This window comes from Lepidochelys kempii, chromosome 5 (genome assembly GCF_965140285.1).
Source record: "Lepidochelys kempii isolate rLepKem1 chromosome 5, rLepKem1.hap1, whole genome shotgun sequence".
NCBI classification, from domain to species: Eukaryota; Metazoa; Chordata; order Testudines; family Cheloniidae; genus Lepidochelys; species Lepidochelys kempii.
In genome coordinates, this window is record NC_136384.1 from 35423243 (window position 1) to 35447722 (window position 24480).

The window sequence follows — 24480 nt, forward strand, 5'->3', positions numbered from 1 at the left end:
GGGAATCATGATATTCCAGCAGTCATCTAATTGCTCAATAAAGTGCATAAACAGCTCTTGGTGCAAGTGAAAGTATCCTTCCTTCCTGTGAAAATTCATAAAACCTTATTCGTTTTCGGAAACCGCAGCTCCATGACAAAGCCACCTTTTTGGGGACCTATTTGTAATAATTGAAGCTGGATCCTATACAGATAATAAGGAATGGATGGATTCGACAAGCTGAAATATCTGTTAAATGTACAAACTGTTCCATAACTGTTTTGTATAATTACTAACAATAAAAGAAACAAGTGTTTGACAGCCATTATTTAATCATGGCTCTTTCAAATGGCTCACAGAAGAGCTTCCTGGTTAAACATTATCTTCAGTCCTGATATGGCTATAGCCTGTCAGTAGCCTCCCTCCATGTGGTGCTCCACTGGGGTCTCCATACGGTTTAAAAGAGAACTAGATAAATTCATGCAGGATAAGTCCATTAATGGCTATTAGCCAGGATGGGTAAGGAATGATGTCCCTAGCCTCGGTTTGTCAGAGGGTGGAGATGGATGGCAGGAGAGAGATCACTTGATCATTACCTGTTAGGTTCACTCCCTCTGGGTCACCTGGCATTGGCCACTGTTGGCAGACAGGATACCAGGCTGGATGGACCTTTGGTTTGACCCAGTATGGCCATTCTTATGTTTTTATGCTAAGTTCTCAACAGGACATGCACAGCATCTTGCAGTAAATGATTCATGAAAAGACAACCTCTTTTTGAAGCAGCCTGAGGCAAAGGGATCAGGGTGGCCCAATGGATGGATGAGAGAGTGGAAGGTATGACAGCCTTCCTGCCAGTGTATTGCACTAGTGCCCAGAGGCCTCAATCAGGGCCCCTCAGGGCACTGTATGTACAGATAACAAAAAGATGGTTCCTGCCCCCAAAGATTTTACCATCTAAACCACCAATCCTGTACAGATTAAGGTGGGTATTTCATTTTAGCAGCTATGAATAGCCCCAATGACGTCAGTGGGATTAGTCACTGCACATAAACTTAAATTCACACATAAGTCTTTGCAGGATCAGAGCCTAAGGAAGCCTGACCTGTTCAGCTCATAGTCAATTAGCCTTCAGACAAATTAGCCAGTGTAGTGCCCCTCCCCTGCTAAATTAATAAAACCTAGCCAGCTCACAAGTTTGATTTAATTTGTTTTTGAGCACACTTTGGTCCTCCCAGCCCCAATGGTTAGACATCTGTTTTACCATGTTTATCCTTACATGGCTATGGAAGTAGTGGCAAGCAGATTAGTGAGTCGATGCAATCATCAGTATTTGTTTGTCTAAGTGTCCACAACATGCTAGTCACTTTCCACACATTCAAGAACAGACAGTCCCTGCCCCAAAGAGCCACCAGTCACACAGATAGAGACAGACAGAAGTTAGTAGATGAGGAACAAGTATGGATTTTTACACACAGTAATTAGAAGGGATGGAAACAGTGCAGTAAAGTGTCTTTCCCTACCTGTTCAATGCACTCTTTGGACAACGGCGGAGAGGGAAATGCAGCAAAAATTAACAGTCCAACATAGAGATATGTTAATCCCACCAGGAAATAAGCAATGGAAAGGTCTCTCACCTGCAAAAACAAAATTCTCTTTTTATTCTGGCATTAACATACACAGCAAAGAACAAATTTGATGAACTAACTTACTGGTTAACAATATACTAGATATACCATACTAAGTTAGTTTCTTTGTAAAGCAACTTATTTGATAAAATGTGGACCATTAATGCAACTACATGAAAATATTTCATTGCAAGATTCTGAACAAGACAGCAATAAAGAGAGACAGACAATCTTATCTTAGACAATGACAAAAGTTAACTTTGGAGTCTGATCCAATTGAAGTCAATGGAAAGAGTCCCATTGACATCATTGGGATTTGGACTCCATGCACAGATTTTTGAAGTATTCTCCCCTCTTCTGCAAAAATATAAAGTCTAGTACATTCAATGTGAGCCAAATCTTGCAGTCCTTACGCTCTTAAATTCTTATGGGGTTAAATGGGCGATCTGCCTGAGTGAAGGCAAATTTGTCCCTTTAAACAGGAAGAAGGTACACAAAAGCAGTCACTAGGCAGGTATTATAGATCTATTTAGATCCGACATCAACAAAAGGATCCCAGGAACAGCTTCCTCGACAGATGTAGGGTATTACTGCTAAACACCACAATCATGCAAAGAATACAAAGGCTAAATAAAGCCTCTACAGCCTTCTCATATACACCCACTCACTAACAAGTCTCAGGACACATTCAGCACAACTAGCAGGGATAGCCAAAGAGTCCATTGATACCATATGTCAAGTCTGTTGTCAGGACTAAAAACTGGCAGCTAACACACATCAGCAGACCAGATTCAAGCTATAATGAAAATGATCTTTTTTAACAAAGTGCTTTGAAACCCAAGAATATGGTCTACAGAGAAATCTTCAAAATGCACACATTTATCATGTTAGTTCCTATGGATGTAACTAAAGAGCATAATCTAACATCTTATACTGTAATATGAAAAAAACCCACATGTTGAAAGAACACAACATAATGTAAGCGGGGGAATAGTCCCACTATTGTGGGGAACTTTCCTGGCTTCTGCACTACACCGGTGAAGTGGGCTAGCAAAAGGATCTGAGTCCTCGCTCCCACTTCCTTTACCCAGTGGCCTCCCTGCCCTTGAGGGCTCCCCTTCCACTCTCCTGTCTGGCAGAGTCCTCATAATCCCAACAAGGCTGGGCCCAGGATTCCTGGGGGGCTCGACCCCCAACCCTGCTGTGGTCACCTAGGACAGGGGCTAGGGTGCCCCCACTCTGGGGTACTCTCTCTGCACTGGGCACTTCTCTGACCCACGGACCATTACATACTATTGAAAGCAAATGCAAGTTATTTAATGAACAATTAATTTTTAAAAGAATAAGGAAAAATGGGAAAGGTTAAAGGAAACACATCACCCTGCTCTGTGGCAGGGAACATCACAAACGGTGTCTCTGGAATGTCAGGACAGTTCACAGTCTGTTCCTTGTAAGTCCCAGGCCTTCTTCTCAGGCCCTGGCTGTGCTGTAGGGATGCTGTGGGTGGGACACTAGCTCTGATGGTGGCCACACGCTCTCAGGCTCTAAGTGGTAGGATGCTTCTTCCCATCGTGGCCCCCACCCTATCAGGGTTATGATCCAAGCCTGGCCTGCAGAGCCTCTTGGCTGAGGTGTCTCCCTGTGCTGGGCCCGCTGCCCAGGGTCCCCCTCGCTCTCCCCAGCTGCTCACAGCACCCAGCTCTGGACTGCTCCTGCCCCAGCTCCACCACTGTCTCTGCACTGCTGCTGCTGCTCTGCCTCCAGCTCCCTGGGCTGCTTCTCTGGCCCCTCTGGCTCTGGTTGCTACAGCTCTGCTCCCAGGACAGGTCTGCTCTGCAGGCTGCTTCTGTGACTCTGCTCCCAGCACTGACCTGCTTCGTGGGCTGCTTTTCTGGCCCCTCTGGCTCTGGTTGCTGCAGCTCTGCTCCCAGGGCAAGTCTGCTCTCACTGGTCTGTGCCTCTGGCTTTGGGGCTGCAGCTCTGCTCCCAGGACAGGAGCTGCTCTCTCTGGAGCTGGCACTGCTCTGCTCCCCAGCTCAGCTTGCACCCCTGCTTTCTCTTCAGCTCAGCCCCATTCTGTCTGATCCAGGCAATACCAGCTCACACGGAGGACAGGACCTCCCTGGCCTCCTGACTCCCTGATTAGGCTGCCCACCCTGTCATTCAGGATGACCTGGAGTACTGCCCTCTCCCCCTTGTTCCTGAGGACACTCAGTCTCAGGGTCCTGGTTTCCCCATCAACCCCCCTTTTAGTACTGGGAGCTAGCAACTAAAATACCCCCACTGAATGTTAGTAAGGGGGCAACAGTGCCCTTAAAATGGGAAGGCTGCTGGGCTGAGAGAGAGAGAGAGTGTACACTTATTTTTAAAGGCCAGATACAGCAATCCAGAATAACCATATATTTTCTGTTTCAATCACTCCCTACCTCCCAGAGGTATTATATGCTTTTAGAACCATATTTTTATAGTAAATCTTTTCACTATAATTATTTGCCTTCACTATAGTGTTCTGTATAAGCATTGTACATTAAATTATGGCCAAAATTTTCAAAAGTGGGTGTCTAAAGTTAGGCTCCTAAATCCATATGTAGGTGACTAATTATAAGTGATGAAATTTCCAAATGTGCCGAGGACCCAATAGCTTCCAATGAAGTCAAAGAGAATTAATGGGTACACAGCCCCTGTGAAAATCACTAATTTAGGTACATAAATACAGATTTAGGAATCTAACTTTAGGCAAAGACTTTTGAAAACCTTGACCTAAATGTATATACATTTAATACATGTAAAATTTGTGTGGACTCCACTTGTGAAATTTACTAGCAAATTTCACATAACAAAGGATAATTAATTAATTAGTGGAAAAGCAATCACATCCACTTTTGAAATAATTTTCCAAGCTGCAGAACTCACTGACACATTAACCTTTTAAGTACATTAAAATAGCCTAATAGCAACTAATTTCCTACATCAATCACTGCTTTGGAACTGCATTATGACACCATTTGTTTTTGGTTATTAACTAGCAAGATTCTGTATTGTTCTGATGATGCTAGTGATCAGCTTCTTAAAGGATTACAGGTAACACTTTTGACATGACCTTATTTTACTAGGACTTATAGTGACATGATCAGGATTAGTAGGCCTCCAAATTTGTCCTACTTTTCCCCACTTACATCTGTTCACAAAGTCCATATATGTACACATTTTTCTTCTAATCAAATAGTCTAATGTCTTTTTCTTAATAAAAATCAACACACTACCAACTGAGCATCCAAGGAAAATCAAGCCAGTGTGCAGGACACCAGCAGAACCCTATTTAGTAATATATCTGGAAGATCCTCTCTCTCGTTTTCAAAATCTTTTTCCCCCTACAGGATGCATTAACAGAGCACCTACTTCTGCTGACTACATTTTTGTAACCAGCACATAATGATCTAATTTCTAGGCTTGCAGCTGTGTTAGATTCCCAATGCAGCCACTACAAACTCAGCCAACATATTCAAAATAAGAACTGTAACCTGCAGCAATTGTTTGCATAACATTTAGAAAAATATCTCTAGGGGTAAAATTTTCAAACACAAGCACGTAAGCTGACTCTACATAATGTGTGCACACAGAACAATCACGCGCATGTGGAATGGGTACTCTAAGCAAAAATACCAACACCCAAAAACAGTGCCTAGATACTGTGATTGGTGCTCTATAAATACATTAGCTAGACTAGATAGATATACAATGACAATTGTATGCTTTGTTCATGTATATTTTGAGTGTGAAACTTATGCCCTGCCACTGGAAAATGTTGTCAGTGTACATACACTGCTACACTGCTACCTAGTCAGCAAGCAAACGAGGAAGCGGTAGGGCAAAGCATACTGCCTGACCAATTTGTCTGAGTGGATGGTATAAATGTTATATGGTAGTGGTGATCTGAAGAAGAGCTCTGTGTAAGCTCGAAAACTTGTCTTTCTCACCAACAGAAGTTGGTTCAGTAAGAGATATTACCTCACACACTGGAGCCAGGAGTGGAGTTCCCTCCCTGCCCTCTGTGGGGGCTGGTCCAGGCCCCAGCTGCATCCCCCCTGAACATTACTCCATGTCCCCCTAAGGGGGCACACACCACGGATTGAAGACTTCTGTTCTAAGGTCTAGGTAACATACTCATCTATGCACCTCTCTCCGGGGTCCTTTGAGGGGGAGCCACCAGTTGGGAGAAGGTGTAAGTGACAGGCTGTATGCTAGAAGGGGTTTCTTTAAACAGTAGGACAGCCAAATAGCCTTTAAATAAGGGTGGAGTCTTAAAGCTGGAACCTCCTTCCTGATACTACATGGTAGAAGAAAGGGTTGAGCATTGGAATTTTCTCAAAATTATTTGAACTGACAACCAGAAGATGTTTCTTGAGTGATCAGAGAAGCGGTAGGAGATTAGGGATAACATTTTCAGAAGTGCTTAAGTGATTTAGGAGCCCCAGTCCCATTTTCAAAAGTGACTTTGACACTAAAAGTCAGTGGGACTGAGGCTCCTAAGTGACATTTGAAAACGAAATTTAGGTAATTTTTAAAATTTTATTCTAGATCTTCTATAGAAACATAAGTACCTGTGCTCACTCTAGTTTAAAAAGAATTATTTGAAGTGGTTTTCCTATATATATATATATATTATTTCTGCAAACTATGTATATAGTCCCTCTCCTGCATTCTCTCTCTCTGTGTTATTTATATTTAGCCTGTAGTCAGTAAAAGTTAGATTTAACAGACTCTTTCTTGTGACTACTGTTTGTAGTTATGAGGGAAAATGTCCTGAAGGAGAATGACTAACATGACTGTCCTTGATACAGAGGACTATTACAGCTAGACTCGACAATGGTTAGACAGCAGTTGTGCTGGGACCACTGCTTATGCCAATCAATATCATCCATCTCATTGTTCCCTTTATGCTCCCTCCAGCTATGTATCATACCACATGTTGTCTCTTATTCTGTGCTAAGATTGGGGCAGGGACACTCTTTGTTATGTTTCTACAGTGCCTACCACAATGGACCCTGGCCGATAGGTGTTACTGCAATACAAACAAACAAACAAACAAACATAATAGGGAGATCAAGAAAGCAACCCTTAGCTCTAAATACTTTCTGCAAGCCAAAAAAGGGGTTCATTTGGTGGTATCGGCTGCACATAAACTGAATTTTACCTTCTAGAAATATCCACTAGTTCCCTTGTTACAATCTGAGTCAGGAAAAGCAAGCTAGGACAATTACATTTGAACAACAGATGGTCATTATTTGCAAACAATGAAAAATTTTTGATTATTGTTAAGCCAGCCTCAAAACAGTCTCCGAAAACTAAGTATGAACAGCTTTTAGAAGGCATGATTCCAGATAAAATTAAGAAGGGATTATGAGTAATGAGACAAAAGGTGATTAAATCTAGACATCTGGACACACAGTTGCATTATTTTTAAATATTTCTGTTGCAGTACTGCCTAAAAAACCTCAAATAGGTTGGGTGCCATTGTACTAAGCACTGTACAAATATTAAGTGACAGTCCCTGCCTCAATGAGTTTACAGTCTAAAAGACAAAGACATGGCAGAGGCATGAGACAAACAAGCAGGCTGGAGAAGATGTGGTAATGAATAAATATAACAGGATGAGCACAATTCATAGCTGGTCGGTAGAAGTGGTTACAGCTTGCCACCTGCCTATCCTTACTGGGTTACTGGTTGGATAGGTGGGGTGGGGTTAAATTATGGAAAGATTTGAAAGTACAAAGAAACTATTCACAAATTTAAATTAATTGCATCAATTGCTTACATAAAATCACAAATGTAAATCAACCACTTTAGTGCGGATTACCCTAAGACGACTTGTGGTCTAAGAGGCACAGGACTGGGAGCCTGGTAACATGGGTTCTATGCCTGGCTTTGCAGAACTTTCTTGTGTAATGCTAGATTTAAAACAAAACAAAAAAACCCAACCACTTAATTTCTGTACCTCGGTTTTGCCATCAGTCAAATGGAGATAATAGGCCCAGATCCTCAAAAGGCATTTAGGCTCCTAACTTGCATCAAAATCAATGGGAATTAGGCACCTAAATACTTTTGAGGATCTCGGCCAATAGCTCTACACCTTTCAGGGGTACAGTGAGACTTAATTAGCATTTGTAAAGCGCTCATCATTTCTCGGATTGAAGGCACTACATAAGTGCAGGTATTTAGTATTACCATATTAGAGGAAATAGCTTTTGATCAACGTGACTTCAGATTGTTCAAGTGTTCTGCATATAAACAGAATCTGACTCAAAATACAGACGTGTCTCTGCTTCCCATTTTAAAAGGAACCTTCCAGATTCTGATTTATGTATGAATAGTAATAATAATCATGTCTAAGCAGAAGCAAACATTCTCTTCGAGGAAATGTGATTTAGATGCAGTTACGATAAATTGGATGCAAAACTGGTTGGAAAAAAAACTGTGATCAATAGTTCACTGTCCAACTGGGAGGGTGTATCTAGTGGGGTCCTGCTGGAGTCTGTCCTGCGTCTGGTACTATGCAACATTTTCATTAATGACTTGGACAATGGAACGGAGGGTATCCCTATAAAATTTGCGGATGACACCAAGCTCAGAGGGATGGCAAATGTTTTAGAGAACAGGATCAAAACTCAAAATGACCTTCATAAATTGGAGAATTTGTCTGCAATGAACAACAAGAAATTCAATAAAGATAAGTGCAAACCACTATATTTGGGAAGGAAAAGATAAAAAAAAAAAACCCAAATGTACAAATACAAAATGGGGAATAACTGGCTGGGCAGTAGCACTCCTGAAAAAAGATCAGAGGGTTATAGTGGATCATAAATTGAACATGAGCCAATAATGTGATGCAGTTTCAAAAAAAAAGGCAAATATAATTCTGGGGAGTATTAACAGGAGTGTAGTATTAAGACACAGGAGATACGTGTCCCACCCTATTTGGCACAGGTGAAGCTTCAGTTCTGGGCACCATGCTTTAGGAAAGATGTGGATAAACTGGAGAGAGTTAAAAGGAGAGCAATAAAATGAACAAAAAGGTTTAGAACACTGGGCATATTTCATCTTGAGAAAAGACGACTCAGGGGACCTGGTAAGAGTCTTCAAATATGTTAAGGGCTGTTATAAAAAAGGTGGTGACCAATTGTTCTCCATGTGCACTGCACATGGGACAAGAAGTAATGGGGCTTAATCTGCAGCAAGGGAGATTTAGGCTAGTTATTAGGGAAAACTTGCTAACTGTAAATTTAGCAAAGTACCACAACATGTTACTAAGGTAGGTTGTGGAACCTCTATCATGGCAGGTTTTTAAGAACAGGTTAGACAAAGACCTGTCAGGAGGGTCTAGGTTTACTTGGTTCTGATACAGCAAGGGGGTAAATGGTCTGGATAACCTCTTGAGGTCAGTCCAACCCTACATTTCTCTGATTTTATGAGGTTGTAATATACTCAAAGGTCTGTGCACTTCTGTGCCTTTTCACAGACTCCTCATTAAAAGATGACTGACTGAAGAACAAAAACTGATTTTTGGCTGTGTTAAAAAATGAACTTTCCACATGAGCCCATAAAATTTTGGTCTCAAAACAGGTTAGAATGGAAATTCTATGATAACTTGGAAAATCTCTTCAGTGCAAATCTGCAAGTGTAAATTACCACCACACCCAGGGGCATCTAACACAGGCTAGCACTTGTTAACAGATACATACTTTCTGCTTGTTGACCACTTACTGGATTAAATGATGCATCAGCTATACAGAAGTGTTTGGGTTTAATTAAATGTCTAAAATGTGCTTTGAGATCTTTGGATGAGAAGGTGCTGTAGAACTAGAAAGTATTATATCAGAAAGGAAATTAAAAATACAGACTTGACATGTTAAAGATATTATCTGAGCTTATACAAGCAAGGAAATTTTTAACCTAGGGAGAGATTCTGGGCCAGATCATGCCCCTGAAATCCATGCACAGCGATGGGTTCCAACTGCACATCCTCTCCAACACACATGAAAGGAAGGGCATCAGACACCTCCACTATGTGGTGTTTCACCACTTCCCAGGAGCCCTAGAATAGCCCTGGGGGAGGGGGTCTGAGATCAATGTGGTGGCTGGTCTGTGTACACACCCTCCCCCTCCCCCACACCTCTTTCTCCTCCTCAAACCCCATGGAGAAAACTTCAGAAAAGTTAATACTGTCCCTGCTTTATTATACAGTTGAAGAAGGGATTCCAGATGCTGCTTTCAGCAGAGGAAGCAAGCAGAGCTGTACTGTCAGTGAGGGGGGAAAAACCACAGAAGAGGCCTTGAAGCGGATGTGAAGGCATCAGGACTCCTCCACACAGACGACTCTGGTTTCCTGAGAGATCCACAGTATTGGCTGGCGAAAATTACAGAATTTCTCTTGGTGATGGGAGGGAAAATCCTGCCTCTTTCCATAACAGAAGAATGTGAGAAAGCTCAGCAAGTTTCCTTCTCCAGGGCCCCATCCTTAATTAATTGCGGTTAACATACGCAATGAACTAAAAAAAAATTAAATTGTGATTAATCGCAGTTTTAATCGCACTGTTAAACATTAAATATTTTGGATGTTTTTCTACATTTTCATATATATTGTATTCTGTGCTGTAATAGAAATCAGAATGTACATTTTTTATTACAAATATTTGCACTGTAAAAATGATAAACAAAAAAAATAGTATTTTTGATTCACCTCATACCAAGTACTGTAGTGAAATCTCTGTGTTGCGAAAGTGCAGCTTACAGATGTAGATTTTTTTTGTAACATAACTGCACTCAAACAAAACAATATAAAACTTCAGAGCCTACAAGTCCACTCAGTCCTACTTCTTGTTCAGCCAATCGCTAAGACAAACAAGTTTGTTTACATTTACAGGAGAGAACGCTGGCCTCTTTTTATTTATGTCACCAGAAAGTGAGAACAGGTGTTCGCATGGCAATTTTGTAGCCAGCACTGCAAGGTATTTACGTGCCAGATATGCTAAACATTCGTATGCCCCTTTATGCTTCGGCCACCATTCCAGACGACATGCTTCCACGCTGACAATGCCCGTTTAACCCTTTTTTTTTTTATTTTTTTTTTAATTAAGTTAGTGACTGATCTCCTTGGGGGAGAATTGTATGTCCCCTGCTCTGTTTTACCCAGATTCTGCCATATATGTCATGTTATAGCAGTCTCAGATGATGACCCACCATATGTTGTTCATTTTAAGAACACTTTCATTGCAGATTTGACAGAAACGCAAAGAAAGTACCAATGTGAGATTTCTAAAGTTAGCTATAGCACTTGACCCAAGGTTTAAGAATCTGAAGTGCCTTCTAAAATCTGAGAGGGAGAAGGGGTGGAACATGCTTTCAGGTGTCTTAAAAGAGCAACACTCTGATGCGGAAACTACAGAACCTGAACCAGCAAAAAAGAAAATCAACCTTCTGCTGTTGGCATCTGACTCAGATAATGAAAATGAGTGTGTGTCGGTCCTCACTGCTTTGGATTGTTATTGAGTAGAACCCCGTCATCAGCATGGACATATGTCCCCTCGAATGGTGGCTGAAGCATGAAAAAACATGAATATTCAGTGCATCTGGCACATAAATATCTTGTGACACCAGCTACAACAGTGCCATGAGAACACCTGTTCTCAGTTTCAGGTGACATTGTAAACAAGCGGCCAGCATTATCTCCTGCAAATGTAAACAAACTTGTTTGTCTGCATGGATTGGCTGAAGAAGTAGGACTGAGTGGACTTCATAGGCTCTAAAGTTGTTTTATATTATTTTAGTTTTGAATGCAGTTATTTTTGTACATTATTCTACATTTGTAAGTTCAATTTCATGTTAAGAGATTGCACTACAGTACTTGTATTAGATGAATTTAAAAATACTATTTCTTTTTTTTACAGTGCAAATACTTGTAATGAAAAATATAAAGTGGGCACTGTACACTTAGTATTCTGTGTTGTAATTGAATATATTTGAAAATGTAGAAAACATCCAAAAATATTTAAATAAATGGTCTTCTATTATTGTTTAATAGTGCAATTAATTGCGATTAATTTTTTTAATCACTTGACAGCCCTATTAATTTATTTTCAGTAGCACCCATAACATGCAAGATGCTTTCCAAACAGAAAAGGCAGCATGGTCCCTGCCTAAAGGAGTTCACTTTTTGGCCATCCATCGTTGACTTATTACAACGTGCCTAAGAAGTTATTGACAGGATCATTAAATAGTGGGTGATCTTATTGTGTATCATACACATCTAGGGACAAGCTGAGCCTCATTTTTTAGCTGTCAAGTCAGAGCTTCAACCACAGTTGAACATTTATCTACTTTGTGATGTAAGGCGAATTACATTTTCATTGAAGATCTTGATAAGCCTGGACTGGACCCCTGAATTTGAACACACCTAAACTCTGGGAAAAGTTGGATCTAGATCTGAATATTATAGTTCAGCCCCCAGCCATAGTGATAATTCTAGTTAAGGCTGCTCAAGTGTTTTCATTTTAAATGGTCATTTTCAGAGCCTTTACAGCTTCCAACTTGCACCTTCTTGGCTGAAATTTGGCAAGTTTGTTGTCAATTTGACAGCAAATAAGTTTGAAAAGCCTGGTTACATGTGAGTTACGAGTACACTTCCATTTATCCAAACAGCCTGGGGGACGGCCAAAGTATTTGGATAACCAGGCATTTGGATATATAGAAGTGCTATTTTGAGCTGCAGTTTCACAGATATAGAAATCATCATCATCTGAATCCAGTGTCCCCCCAGATGGCTCTATATTAGTTAATTACTTGCTAATAGCTTCTCAATTAACAAACCTCTCAGTCTCTTGGCACTAAAACAGCTTTGTATTAATAAGCACTAATGCTAAGACAATAATTGAGAAGTTAACTAACACAGGGCTAAAGAGAGGCATTCTGTGGATTCCAATAACTACAATTTTTGGATAAACAGCTATTGGAACGGGAAACTGTAGTGTAAATTATTTATATGCATTTTTGGTGCGCCAGCAGAAAGCCAGCATAAATGACTCCCTCACTCTTATCTGAAAAGGCAAGAGAGGTCTGTGTTCTGCACCTGCTACAGCCTCTGGATCAATTTTGAGAGATGTCCATCCAGGAAAACATTAGCATGGGCTATCATCTTTAAATCTAAACTGACAATTTCTCATGAAGTTACTTACATTGTTTTCCTGGTTCTTGTTATTCTTAAGGAGAGTGATAACACAGTTATGAATGAAGAAAGCAAGTGTCAGGACCCCTGTGAGCTGAGGAAACTGAATTCTAAACTCTAAGAAAACAAAAGAAAATTAAAATTAGTTTTTATATTTGCATCAGTGAAATAAACAACAGCTGCCAAAGTGACACTCAAAGTTTATTTCTAGATGATAGGAAAGTAGGAATTGCTATTCTGGATCAGGCCAGTCCATTTTGTTCAGTATCTTGTCTCTGACAGCAACCAGTTCCAGATGCTTCAGCAGAAAGGAGCAAAAACCTGCTCTCAGGGAAAGTTTCTTACTAACTCCCAGTACTTAGAGGTCTTGTTATTCCATGATTTGAACAATATAAACTTTTCTGCTTCTCTACACTGCAGTTCATGGACATCCCAATGCCTTGATGTGGGAACAAGTTAGACTCTTGTTGATCAATCCAGAGAGCATCACCAGAGTAGAACTCTGAGGAGGCTGCTGACCATCACTTTAGGAGGAAAAGGGACATGTGTTGCTGCTTACAAGAGAGGGGATTCAAATCATTGCTTACAAAATAAAGGATTAGGAAAGCCTCAAGATACCATCTTGACTGCCCTTCAAATGGGAGAATATAAGGGCCACCAGCCAACCAATGACTTTACCCCCTGAAAACAGCACTGCTGCTTTTAGTGTCATTCTCAGAAGCGTTCTATGCAGTGGACAGTACTTCTGGGAATGCTGCTACTAGGCCAGGAGTACTAATTCACAAATGCTAGAACATCATTAAGCACCATTTTGGCACCTAGTACCAAAGTACTAGCAAAGAGATGGCTGGTCCAAGATAATAGAGCACTGATGCTGTACCAGTGCTAACTGAAAGAGGAAAAAAGTGTCTCACTTTAGGCTTAATTCCCCACTACTTTAATCCTAACAATAAATCACACTGGCAGATTCAAAAAATCTCTCGTTACTCTGTATTGTATCCTTCCCACCATAGTGACATCAGCTGAAGCTATGCTGTATATATCATAGATGCATGTTCTATGTACACAAGTCTGGCTATATCTCTGGCATACTGGTCATCTTTCAGACATAATTATAACAGCTGTACACAAAAAGTGGGAGTGTGCTAATAAAGTTTGCGGATGACACAAAGCTGGGAGGTATTGTCAATTTAGAGAAGGACAGGGATATCTTACAGGAGGATCTGGATGACCTTGTAAACTGGAGTAATAGTAATAGGATGAAATTTAATAGTGAGAAGTGTAAGGTCATGCATTTAGGGATTAATAACAAGAATTTTAGTTATAAACTAGGGACGCATCAATTAGAAGTAACGGAGGAGGAAAAGGACCTTGGAGTATTGGTTGATCATAGGAGGACTATGAGCCGCCAATGTGATGTGGCTGTGAAAAAAGCGAATGCGGTCTTGGGATACATCAGGAGAGGTATTTCCGGTAGGGATAAGGAAGTTTTAGTACCGTTATACAAGGCACTGGTGAGACCTCACCTGGAATACTGTGTGCAGTTCTGGTCTTCCATGTTTAAGAAGGATGAATTCAAACTGGAACAGGTACAGAGAAGGGCTACTAGGATGATCTGAGGAATGGAAAACTGGTCTTATAAAAGGAGACTCAAGGAGCTTGCCTTGTTTAGCCTAACTAAAAGAAGGTTGAGGGGAGATATGATTGCTCTCTATAAATATATCAGAGGGATAAATACTGGAGAGGGAGAGGAATTATTTAAGCTTAGTACCAATGTGGACACAAGAACAAATGGATATAAACTGGCCACCAGGAAATTTAGACTAGAAATTAGACGAAGGTTTCTAACCATCAGAGGAGTGAAGTTTTGGAATAGCCTTCCAAGGGAAGCAGTGGGGGCAAAAGATCTAACTGGCTTTAAGATTAAACTCGATACGTTTATTGAGGAGATGGTATGATGGGATAATATGGTTTTGGTAATATTCATGGTAAATAGGCCCAATGGCCTGTGATGGGATATTAGAGGGGGTGGGATCTGAGTTACCCAGGAAAGAATTTTCTGTAGTATCTGGCTGATGAATCTTGCCCATATGCTCAGGGTTTAGCCGATCACCATATTTGGGGTGGGGAAGGAATTTTCCTCCAGGGCAGATTGGAAGAGGCCCTGGAGGTTTTTCGCCTTCCTGTAGCATGGGTCACTTGCTGGAGGATTCTCTGCTCCTTGAAGTCTTTAAACTACATTTGAGGACTTCAATAGCCCAGATATAGGTGTGAGGTTTTTTGCAGGAGTGGTGGGTGAAATTCTGTGGCCTGCATTGTGCAGGAGGTCAGACTAGACGATCACAATGGTCCCTTCTGACCTAAATATCTATGAAATTCTTATGATGACATACAGCACTATGCATTGCTATAAATCAATCTATGCCAAGGCTGCTCAATAGTACATTGGGTCTGAACCTCAAGTACACTTGAAACCAGTCTAGTCTCACATTACTGCTGGTTAGCAACCCTGGAGTAAGTTGGCTTGAATTTTGTTCACATCCAGAGTATTCAGCAAGCTTGGAGATGAACTTTTTTTGACCTGTTTGGATATTCATGAATATTCTGAACATTCTGAGACTGCTTGCTGCTGCAATGCAAAAATCAAAGAACATTTTCAGACAAAGTTCAGTTTGGGGTTTCTCAGAGAGAGGGGGCAGGAAGCTAGATTTTAGCTGAACTCCCTAATACAACTGGATATACCATATACATTTTTAACCCTAGCTTCTGTGTCTGAGACTGTCAAACAGCAGCCAACCGTAGCACTTCATTATTCTTAATTTCATTAGCTAGCTGGAAACCAACTATTGCTGGCAACCAACCAACCATGAGCTGGAAACCAATGATTTTAGGACTCATTTTAATCACACATATTACTACAGGATTTTGGCAAGGGAAAAGCTCCCAGGCTCCAAGTCCTAGCGTCTGAATGTGTGGATAGCAGTCCACCCTATCTATACAAGTCATGCATCAGAGCAAAGACATAACCTTTTTGTCTCATTAGCGGACTCTGAGTGGCCCAGGCTAGCAAGTTACTCTGAATTCCATCTGTCAGTGGAAATAATGCCATACCATCAGAGGTATGTCATTATTATAGAAATTGCATCATTAATATAGATGTCAGGCATCAAATGCTGTGAACGGAAATTGTTACACCAAATTAAGTTAACTGGCTTGTCCCTAAAATACTCCTCTTCATTCCCAGTCCTCTCCCTCTGCTGCATTTAGAGAGAAGGTTAGATAGCACTGACATGACGATTTGTGTGTTGATGATCTCAGAATCTTGAGATCAGTAGCCCAGTAGGATCCTTAGGGACTTACCAACCACATTCTTGCACCTTGTACACCCTAAAGCAGAAGTGGGCAAACTATGGCCTGCGGGCCATATCTGGCCCACAGGACTGTCCTGCCCGGCCCTTGAGCTCCCGGCCAGGGAGACCAGTCCCTGGCCCCTTCCCTGCTGTCCTCTCTCCCTTGCAGCTGCGCCATCAGCGCTCTGGACGGCGGGGCTGCGCGCTCTTGCAGGGCAGCGCAACAGCATGTCTGGCTCCAGCCGGGCGGCACGGCTGCCGGACATGCTGCTCTGAGTGGCATGGTAAGTGGGCTGAGGATCCCGGGGAGAAGTCAGGTGACAGGGAGCAGGGGGTGGTTGGATGGGGTGGAGGTTCTGGTGGTGGTGGGGGAGCAGTCAGGGGACAGGGAATGTTGGATAAGCATGGGAGTCCCCGGGGGCCTGTCAGGGAGCAGGGGTGTGAATAGGGGTCGGGGCAGGCAGGGAGCAGGAGGAGTTGGATGGGTCAGGAGTTCTGAGGGGGCAGTCAGGGGGCGGGAAGTGGAAGGGGTTGGAAACAGGGCAGGAGCCAGGCTGTTTGCAGAGGCACAGCGTTCCCTACCCGGCCCTCCATAAAGTTTGCAACCCCGATGTGGCCCTCAAGCCAAAAAGTTTGCCCACCCCTGCCCTAAAGGGATATGTTCTGGTGCTGGGTACAGCTGTACCCAGGAAGAATTTACTGGCTCTGAGAGGAGTGTTGCAATCAGAAAGGAAAATTATTTTGGCCGAGATAAAGGAACTACTTTAATCCATATTCCCCCTTGTTGCCTGGTACTGAGGTCCTCTTTCCAAGAATAAGCACCGTTGGCCTCCATGCATGAAAACATTAAAGAACAAATATCAGAGGCTAGGTACTAGCTGGAAAAGTGATTTTCAAGCAGTATTCTTAGCCAGGAATACACAGAACACATTAGCCAGGCTGTCTAGTTTCTCACCTTCTACAACAGTTCAATTTGAGTTTAACTAAATCCACATACAACCCTCTGTCCTCCCCCACCCCAAAACACCACCACACAACTGTGGTTGTGTAATACTTGCATAATACTGTGCTGTGGTAGAGAAGTATATTCAGATAATGTCTCTATCTTATTTCAGCTTGCTTTGCAAGACTCCTCACCTCCAGCAATGAGTCAGCTAAGATAGCTCTACAAACATTCCAGAGGAGTCTGTAGCAGATTTCATGGAAATACACCGTCTGGGGTCAAGCTGTCCTTCGGGGTAATGTCAAACATTTATTTCCTTATGTTACAATAAAATTAATGTAGTGATTTTATTTGGCTTTTACTGACAAGTATGGATTTTTAGAAGCATTTGCCTATTCATTAATCCCCATCTATGCAGAGTTTCTCTCCACGGATTGATAAATTGGTTCACTGGCTCAGGGCCTGTTGGGTGCTAGATGCCCAACAACCGAGAGCTACGAAAGACTCCCACTTCCACCTGTACCTGCCCAGGAAACCTCACCCCACCCATCACAGATAGGCCTAGCCTACACACACTAATTGCACAGGCCATAGAACTTGCCCCAAATAACTTCGAGAGCATCTTTTAGTAAAAATATCCAATCATGATTTAAAAACCTGACAGTGATGGAGAATAAACCACAACTGCTGGTAAATTGTTCCAATGGATTAAATTACTCACTGTTAAAAATGTATACCTTATTTCCAGTTTGAATTGTCATGTTTCAACTTCCAGCCATTGGATCATACTATACCTTTCTCTGCTAGTCTGAAAGCCTCCAATAGCAAATATTTGTTCCCATTGTAGGTACTTATAAACTGGGATCAAGTCACACCTTCTCTTTGTTAAACTAAATAGATAGAGCATCTGGAGTCTCACTATAAGGAAGGTTTTCTAATCCTTTAATTATTCTCGTGGCTCTTCTCTGAACCCTCTCCAAATTAACAACCTTCTTCTTGATTTTGTGGACACCTGAACTGGACACAGTATTTCAGCAGCAGTCTCACCAATGCTAAATACAGAGAAAAAATAACCTCTAACTACTGCTACCTGAGATTCCCCTGTTTTATGCAGCCCTGATTGCATCAGCCCTTTTGGTCACAGTATTGCACTGGGACCTCATGTACAGCTGACTATCCACCACGACCTCAAAATCTTGTTCAAAGTCACTGCTTTCCAGGAGAGAGTCCACCATTCTGTAAATATGGCCTACATTTTTTTTTCCCCAGATGTATACATTTAACTATGTCAAGGTTCCGCCCCCACTCTGAACTCTAGGGTACAGATGTGGGGACCTGCATGAAAACCTCCTAAGCTTACTTTTACCAGATTAGGTTAAAACTTCCCCAAGGTACAAATTAATTTTATCCTTTGTCCTTGGAATATCCACTGCCACCACCAAACTCTAACTGGGTTTACTGGGAAACACAGTTTGGACACGTCTTTCCCCCCCAAAATCCTCCCAACCCTTGCACCCCACTTCCTGGGAAAGGTTTGGTAAAAATCCTCACCAATTGGCATAGGTGACCACAGATCCAAACCCTTGGATCTGAGAACAATGAAAAAGCATTCAGTTTTCTTACAAGAAGACTTAATAGAAATAGAAGTAAATAGAGGTAAAGGAATCACCTCTGTAAAATCAGGATGTAAAATTACCTTACAGGGTAATTAGATTCAAAACAGAGAATCCCTCTAGGCAAAACCTTAAGTTACAAAAAAGACACACAGACAGAAATAGTCACTCTATTCAGCACAATTCTTTTCTCAGCCATTTAAAGAAATCATGATCTACCACATACTTAGCTAGATTACTTACTAAAGTTCTAAGACTCCATTCCTGGTCTATCCCCGGCAAAAGCAGCATACCGACAGACACAGACCCTTGGTTTCTCTCCCTCCTCCCAGCTTTTGAAAGTATCTTGTCTCCTCATTGGTCATTTTGGTCAGGTGCCAGCGAGGTTACCTTTAGCTTCTTAACCCTTTACAGGTGAGAGGATTTTTCCTCTGGCCAGGAGGGATTTTAAAGGGGTTTACCCGTCCCTTTAAATTTATGACAAGCTATCTTAAATGCATAGTGTTTGCTTGCGCTCAGATTATGAAACGATTGAGATCGCTCTGTATTAGTTACCTGTCCTCTTCATTATTTACCACTTCCCCAATTTATGTGTCAAGTGAAAACTTTATCGGTGATATTTTCATGTTTTTTCCAGGTCATTAATAAAAAAGTGTTAAATAGCATAGGGACAAGAACAGATCCCTGTGGGATCCTTCTGTTAGGATAAAGATATTCAGGCCTGTCTGCAAAGGCCTGTACTTTAAGAATTTAGGTGTATTCTTATCACTTGGCTAGTTCTAGAGGTATAAAAGAAAGAATCAAAATCACTGTCTGCTGGTGTAAGGGCCTTCTCTTACTGTGACAGTCTGAGGCCCTGTTCTTAGGCTAAGGCCTTTGGCTAAGCAGCAGAAGCAGCCATAAGCTAGGAAGCCAACAGTCACATCCTCACATTCCAAACTAGTCACATTGAAATAAGGTGCAATTGGGCTGTTAGGCACTATCAGGACAGAATTGTATTCCTATCATCTCCAGAGAAAGGAAAAGTGCCTAGAAAATGTAAAAGGAAACTTAGTTTGATAGCATCCTGTCTGGCAAGAACTCACTTATCCATAACTGGGATGTGAAATCCTCACTTCTGTATTGTTTTGTCATTATAGTTCCCACTTCGCTGTTGTTTGTCTGTATAATCTCTCTGGTTCTGTGATTGTTCCTGTCTGCTGTATAATTAATTTTGCTGGGTGTAAACTAATTAAGGTGGTGGGATATAATTGGTTACATAATCATTTTACAATATGTTAGGATTGGTTAGTTACATTTCAGGAAAATGATTGGTTAAGGTATAGCTGGGCAGAACTCAAGTTTTACTATATAATCTGTAGTCAATGAGGAAGTGAGTGAGTGTGTGTGTGTGGGTGGGGGAGGGAGATGGGAACAGGGAATGGGGATAAGAAAATTGGAATCATGTTCTGCTAAAGGGGGAAATGGGAACAGGGAATGGGAGTAAGGAAGTTGGAATCATGTTTGGCTAAGGGTAGGAATGGGAACAGGGACACAGGTGTAAGGCTCTGTGGTGTCAGAGCTGGGAAGGAGGATACTAAGGAAGGAAACTGGAATCATGCTTGCTGGAAGTTCACCCCAATAAATATCGAATTGTTTGCACCTTTGGACTTCGGGTATTGTTGCTCTCTGTTCATGCGAGAAGGACCAGGGAAGTAAGTGGGTGAAGGAATAAGCCCCTTAACACCTACTAGAAACACACCTGTTCGAGGATGATTCCCCAGTTGCAATTACATTTTGAGACTTATCAGCCAACTTTTAATCCATTTAATATATGCCAGGCTAGCTTTATACTGTTCTCGTTTTTTGTTTTTTTGTTTTATCAAAATGTCATGTGGTACCAAGTCAAACGCCTTGCAGAAGTCTAAGTATGTTACATCAACACTGTTAGCTTTATCAATGAAACTTTTTTGTAATCTCATCAAAAAAAAAAAAAAAAAAAGATCCTGTCAAACTAACTTGATCTGTTTTCCATAAAGTCATGGTAATTGGCATCAATTACATTACCCTACTTTAATCATTTATTAATCAAGTCCTATATCAACCATTCTATTATCTTGCCATGGATCTATGTGAGGCTGTCAGGCCTACAATTAACCAGGTCATCCCATTTATGCTTTTTAAATATTAGCTTTCTATCAAACTTCTGGAACTCCCCTGTGTTCCAAGACTTATTGACAATCAACATTAATGGTCCAGAGAGATCTTCAGCAGCTTTTTTAAAACCTTTGGACACAAATTCTCTGGACCTGCTGATTTAAAAATGTCTAACTTCAGTAGCTGCTGTTTAACATCCTCCTGAGAAACTAGTGGAATGAAAGGAGTATAATCATCATATGACATGTCTACATCTGTTGATTTTCCAAATACAGAACAGAAATATATATTGAACACGTCTGCCTTTTCTGAAATATTATTGATATTGTAATTTCCACCTAGTAATGGACCAATAACATCATTAAAATTATTTTTGTTCCTAACGTATTTAAAAAACACTTCTTATTGTCCATAACTCTGCTGGCCATAGATTTCTCCTTGTGTCCCTTTGCTTCCCTTATCAATTTTCTACAATTCCTAGCTTCTAATTTATATTCATTACTATCAACTTTCCCTTTCTTCCATTTGTTCTATACTTTTGTAGCTGCCCTCACTTCCCCTCTAAACCAGGTGTGTTTTTTTTAAACCAATATGGTCTTCTTCTTTGATCGTGATCAGTCAAAAAGCCACAAACTGATCCTAATCAACGTCTTAACGGAGAAAGTGAGTGACACTCTGTGGCAATGGTGGCCATTTAACTTCACTGATTAGACAGATTCCACCACTGCCCATCATTTGTGGAACCATCCACCTTCTAGTCCTCTTATTTTACAATATCCAATTAAAATTTCTTCATATATTTGATTATCCTAGTTGTCCTCTTCAGGTCATTGTTCTTAGTTGTAACAACAGCCAGTGTTGCATTTGTTAAGTTGTTGTTGTAACTTGTATCATGACTGGGAAACCTACATATTCGTCTTCTCTTTTGAAAAGCAGTACATGGAAGGAAGATGGAAACCCACAAGGGAAACCAAATGTACCAGATGGATGAATGTCCCCAAGCTTCACATTATGCTTGAGTCAATAATTAAATATTAATGACGAATAAAGTTACTCCCCCCATTCCCAGAAGAATGATCCAATTAGAAACTATAGGCATACATCTCTTCAGAGCACCAATGTAATACTGCCTCTTGTAAAGAGGGGGATGACCTTAGTGTCTCTTTCCAAGCCTTCCACAAGAAAGAAAAGAAAAAGAAGTTGTTTTTCTCCACTAGAATCTTTTCTCTTTTATCATTAGCCTCCTACTCCATTCATCCAGTCGTGATAAGTTCTTGTGTTTATGACACCTCATATATTGAGCTTTAATATCCCTTAAACAATTGGTAACCAATGCTGCCAGGAAGAGACAGAAAAAGGTATAGGACAGTTAATGGGCGTTTAAAAATACAGGGCTAAATTATGGATTGAGGACCATGAGAAGTGGGGAGTTGGTGTGAGGTGCACTTGGACACATGGTGATGGGTACACATAAGAACTTAGTGGAGTACTTGCTATACTTTATAAATCAATCTCACTTAGGTTTGTCTATCATGAGCACTACTTTAAATAATAAAACATGGAAAAAGGTGCCAGCACACAGGAGGGATGGAATGATGGCCTCACCTTGCCTATCCACAGACAAGTTTTCTCTGAGCTGGTGCATAATGGAGGTACCAGGCAATGACTAGCCTTCAACCCCTGTGTTTCTGGATCCCAGGGAGCAATGTTATTACTATCTCCTATGTAGGAGAACTGGGAAGGAGGAAGAAAGCGGTTCCCTGTACCTTTGTCACTCAACCTTCAGGAGGCACTAATAAGTGCAGTCTTCCCTAAACCCTCTGGAGGCATTAGCAGACAACAACATTTACTTACCTATTGTAGCTCACAGGGGTGTTGGGAGGATAATAATGAAGGTTTATAAAGTGCTTTAAAGATTTTAAGCACAATATACATGCTTACAATTAATCATGGTGTTTAATTTTAGCTATTTTACCTGGTACAAAAAATTCATTAGCTGTAAACCAGTTGAATTCTAAATGGAATCCCAGATGTGCAGCCTTCAGAGTAACAAGAAAAACTAAGTAGACAACTGAAACGGTACCTACACACACACAAAAAAGAGACAATCATCATCAGGATAAATCATGACAGGAAATTATTTATGCTCCATTCTATATTGGCCCCCATCTAGTTAGTTGCCACCAGCCCAAAGAAATTGGGGTGCTAGTCATCCTGAAAACTGCAGGACAATCCCAATTTTTAAACACTAATTCTGTGATCCCAGATTCCCTCCCTCCCCACCCCTGTAAAGAGAGAGATAGCTGCTGCATTACATCCATTTATTTAAGTTTTAAGTGAGTCTAGTGCCCTTGATAGGTGCTGGATTAATAACCCAGGAAACTATTGTCCCCAGTTATCCACAGCACTGGTTGAGCATGGGCAGCAGCAGAATGAGATTCCCAACCAACTTCCTCAGGTGTACCTGCAGGGACTCTCACTAGTAGTGCAAAGTAGCTTTCTCCATACCTATTTACTTGTTGGCCTTTTGGGTGAAATAATTCACCAAGATGCCAATTAGTGCAAACTGCAACTAGCAGAGATTCTGCTGAATGCTGTTGTGCTGATATTTTATATGTAAAAAGCTAACAGTGTATATTTAATCACTTAATATTTATTCTAAATACAATGAAACCTATTTAAAGGGTTACCCACGGGAGCAGCAATACCCAACTCCCTTGCAGAGGCTGATCATTCACTAAAAGGTCAAACAAAACAGTGAAATATCTCCAAGGTTTCCAGCAAAGAGTTTGCTTAAGACAAGGAGTTGGCCACCGGAGGTGGGGTCATTACTACAGGTTTCACTGTATTTGCTATGTATTTTACCAATAATAAATCAACAATCCAGGAATGTTATTACCTACCTAGAATGTTAAACTTCGCAAAGAAAGAGGGAGACTTAAGATTCAGAAGGGGCAGAACAACAACGATCAGATAAAATGGTACAGTTCGTGATTTGCTCCACCACTCCTCAAACAGCTCAAAGCTTGTGTTGTTGACAGAAGCAAACATCCCACTTCTGTTGCCTGGTTGATCCTTATTGGCAGTACCTGGACAGATGACTGAAAGAACAAAAACAAAGAACAGGGCTTTGTTTACATGAAAGCTATGCAATGAGTCCACAAATTCAGTACCTGAATCTCCAAGGGAGTAAGTTCTACCACTGGGAGCCTAGGAGCACTCAGAAGCAGTACTCTGGCAGCGCAGCTGCTGCTCCTCTGCTTGCCTCCATCCATTTGGGCCTACCACTAAGGCTACATCTATGCTTGGAGCTAGGAGGTGTGATTCCCAGCTTGAACAGAACACATTTGTGCTAGGGCACTAAAAACAGTAGTGTAGCCCCTATAGCATGTGCAGAGGCAAGCAGTGGCACAGACTAACTGCCCTGAGCCTAAACCTGCTAGACTTTGTAGGGGTGTACTTGGAGCAGCTGGCCTGTGCCGCCACTGCCCATGGTCTTGTGGCTACACTACTATTTTTAGCATACTAGCTTGATGAGAACTAGTGTGAGCATGTCTATGTGAGCTGGGAATCACTCCCCCAGCTCCAAACGCAGACATAGCCTACGTTTTCACTG

The 24480-nt window shown here is 41.3% G+C and overlaps 1 protein-coding gene across 3 annotated transcripts in view; it reads right to left on the reverse strand.

The window, feature by feature from the left end:
• SLC38A9 (solute carrier family 38 member 9) overlaps positions 1 to 24480 on the reverse strand; it is a 69719-nt gene that overhangs the window by 15593 nt on the left and 29646 nt on the right. For all 3 annotated transcript variants that reach the window (XM_073343949.1, XM_073343950.1, XM_073343951.1), the window contains exons 9-12: positions 23768 to 23965; positions 22840 to 22947; positions 12833 to 12939; positions 1500 to 1613 (exon numbers count right to left, since the gene is read on the reverse strand). In XM_073343949.1, coding sequence (XP_073200050.1) covers positions 1500 to 1613; positions 12833 to 12939; positions 22840 to 22947; positions 23768 to 23965 — 527 coding nt within the window. The remainder of the gene's footprint in view (positions 1 to 1499; positions 1614 to 12832; positions 12940 to 22839; positions 22948 to 23767; positions 23966 to 24480) is intronic.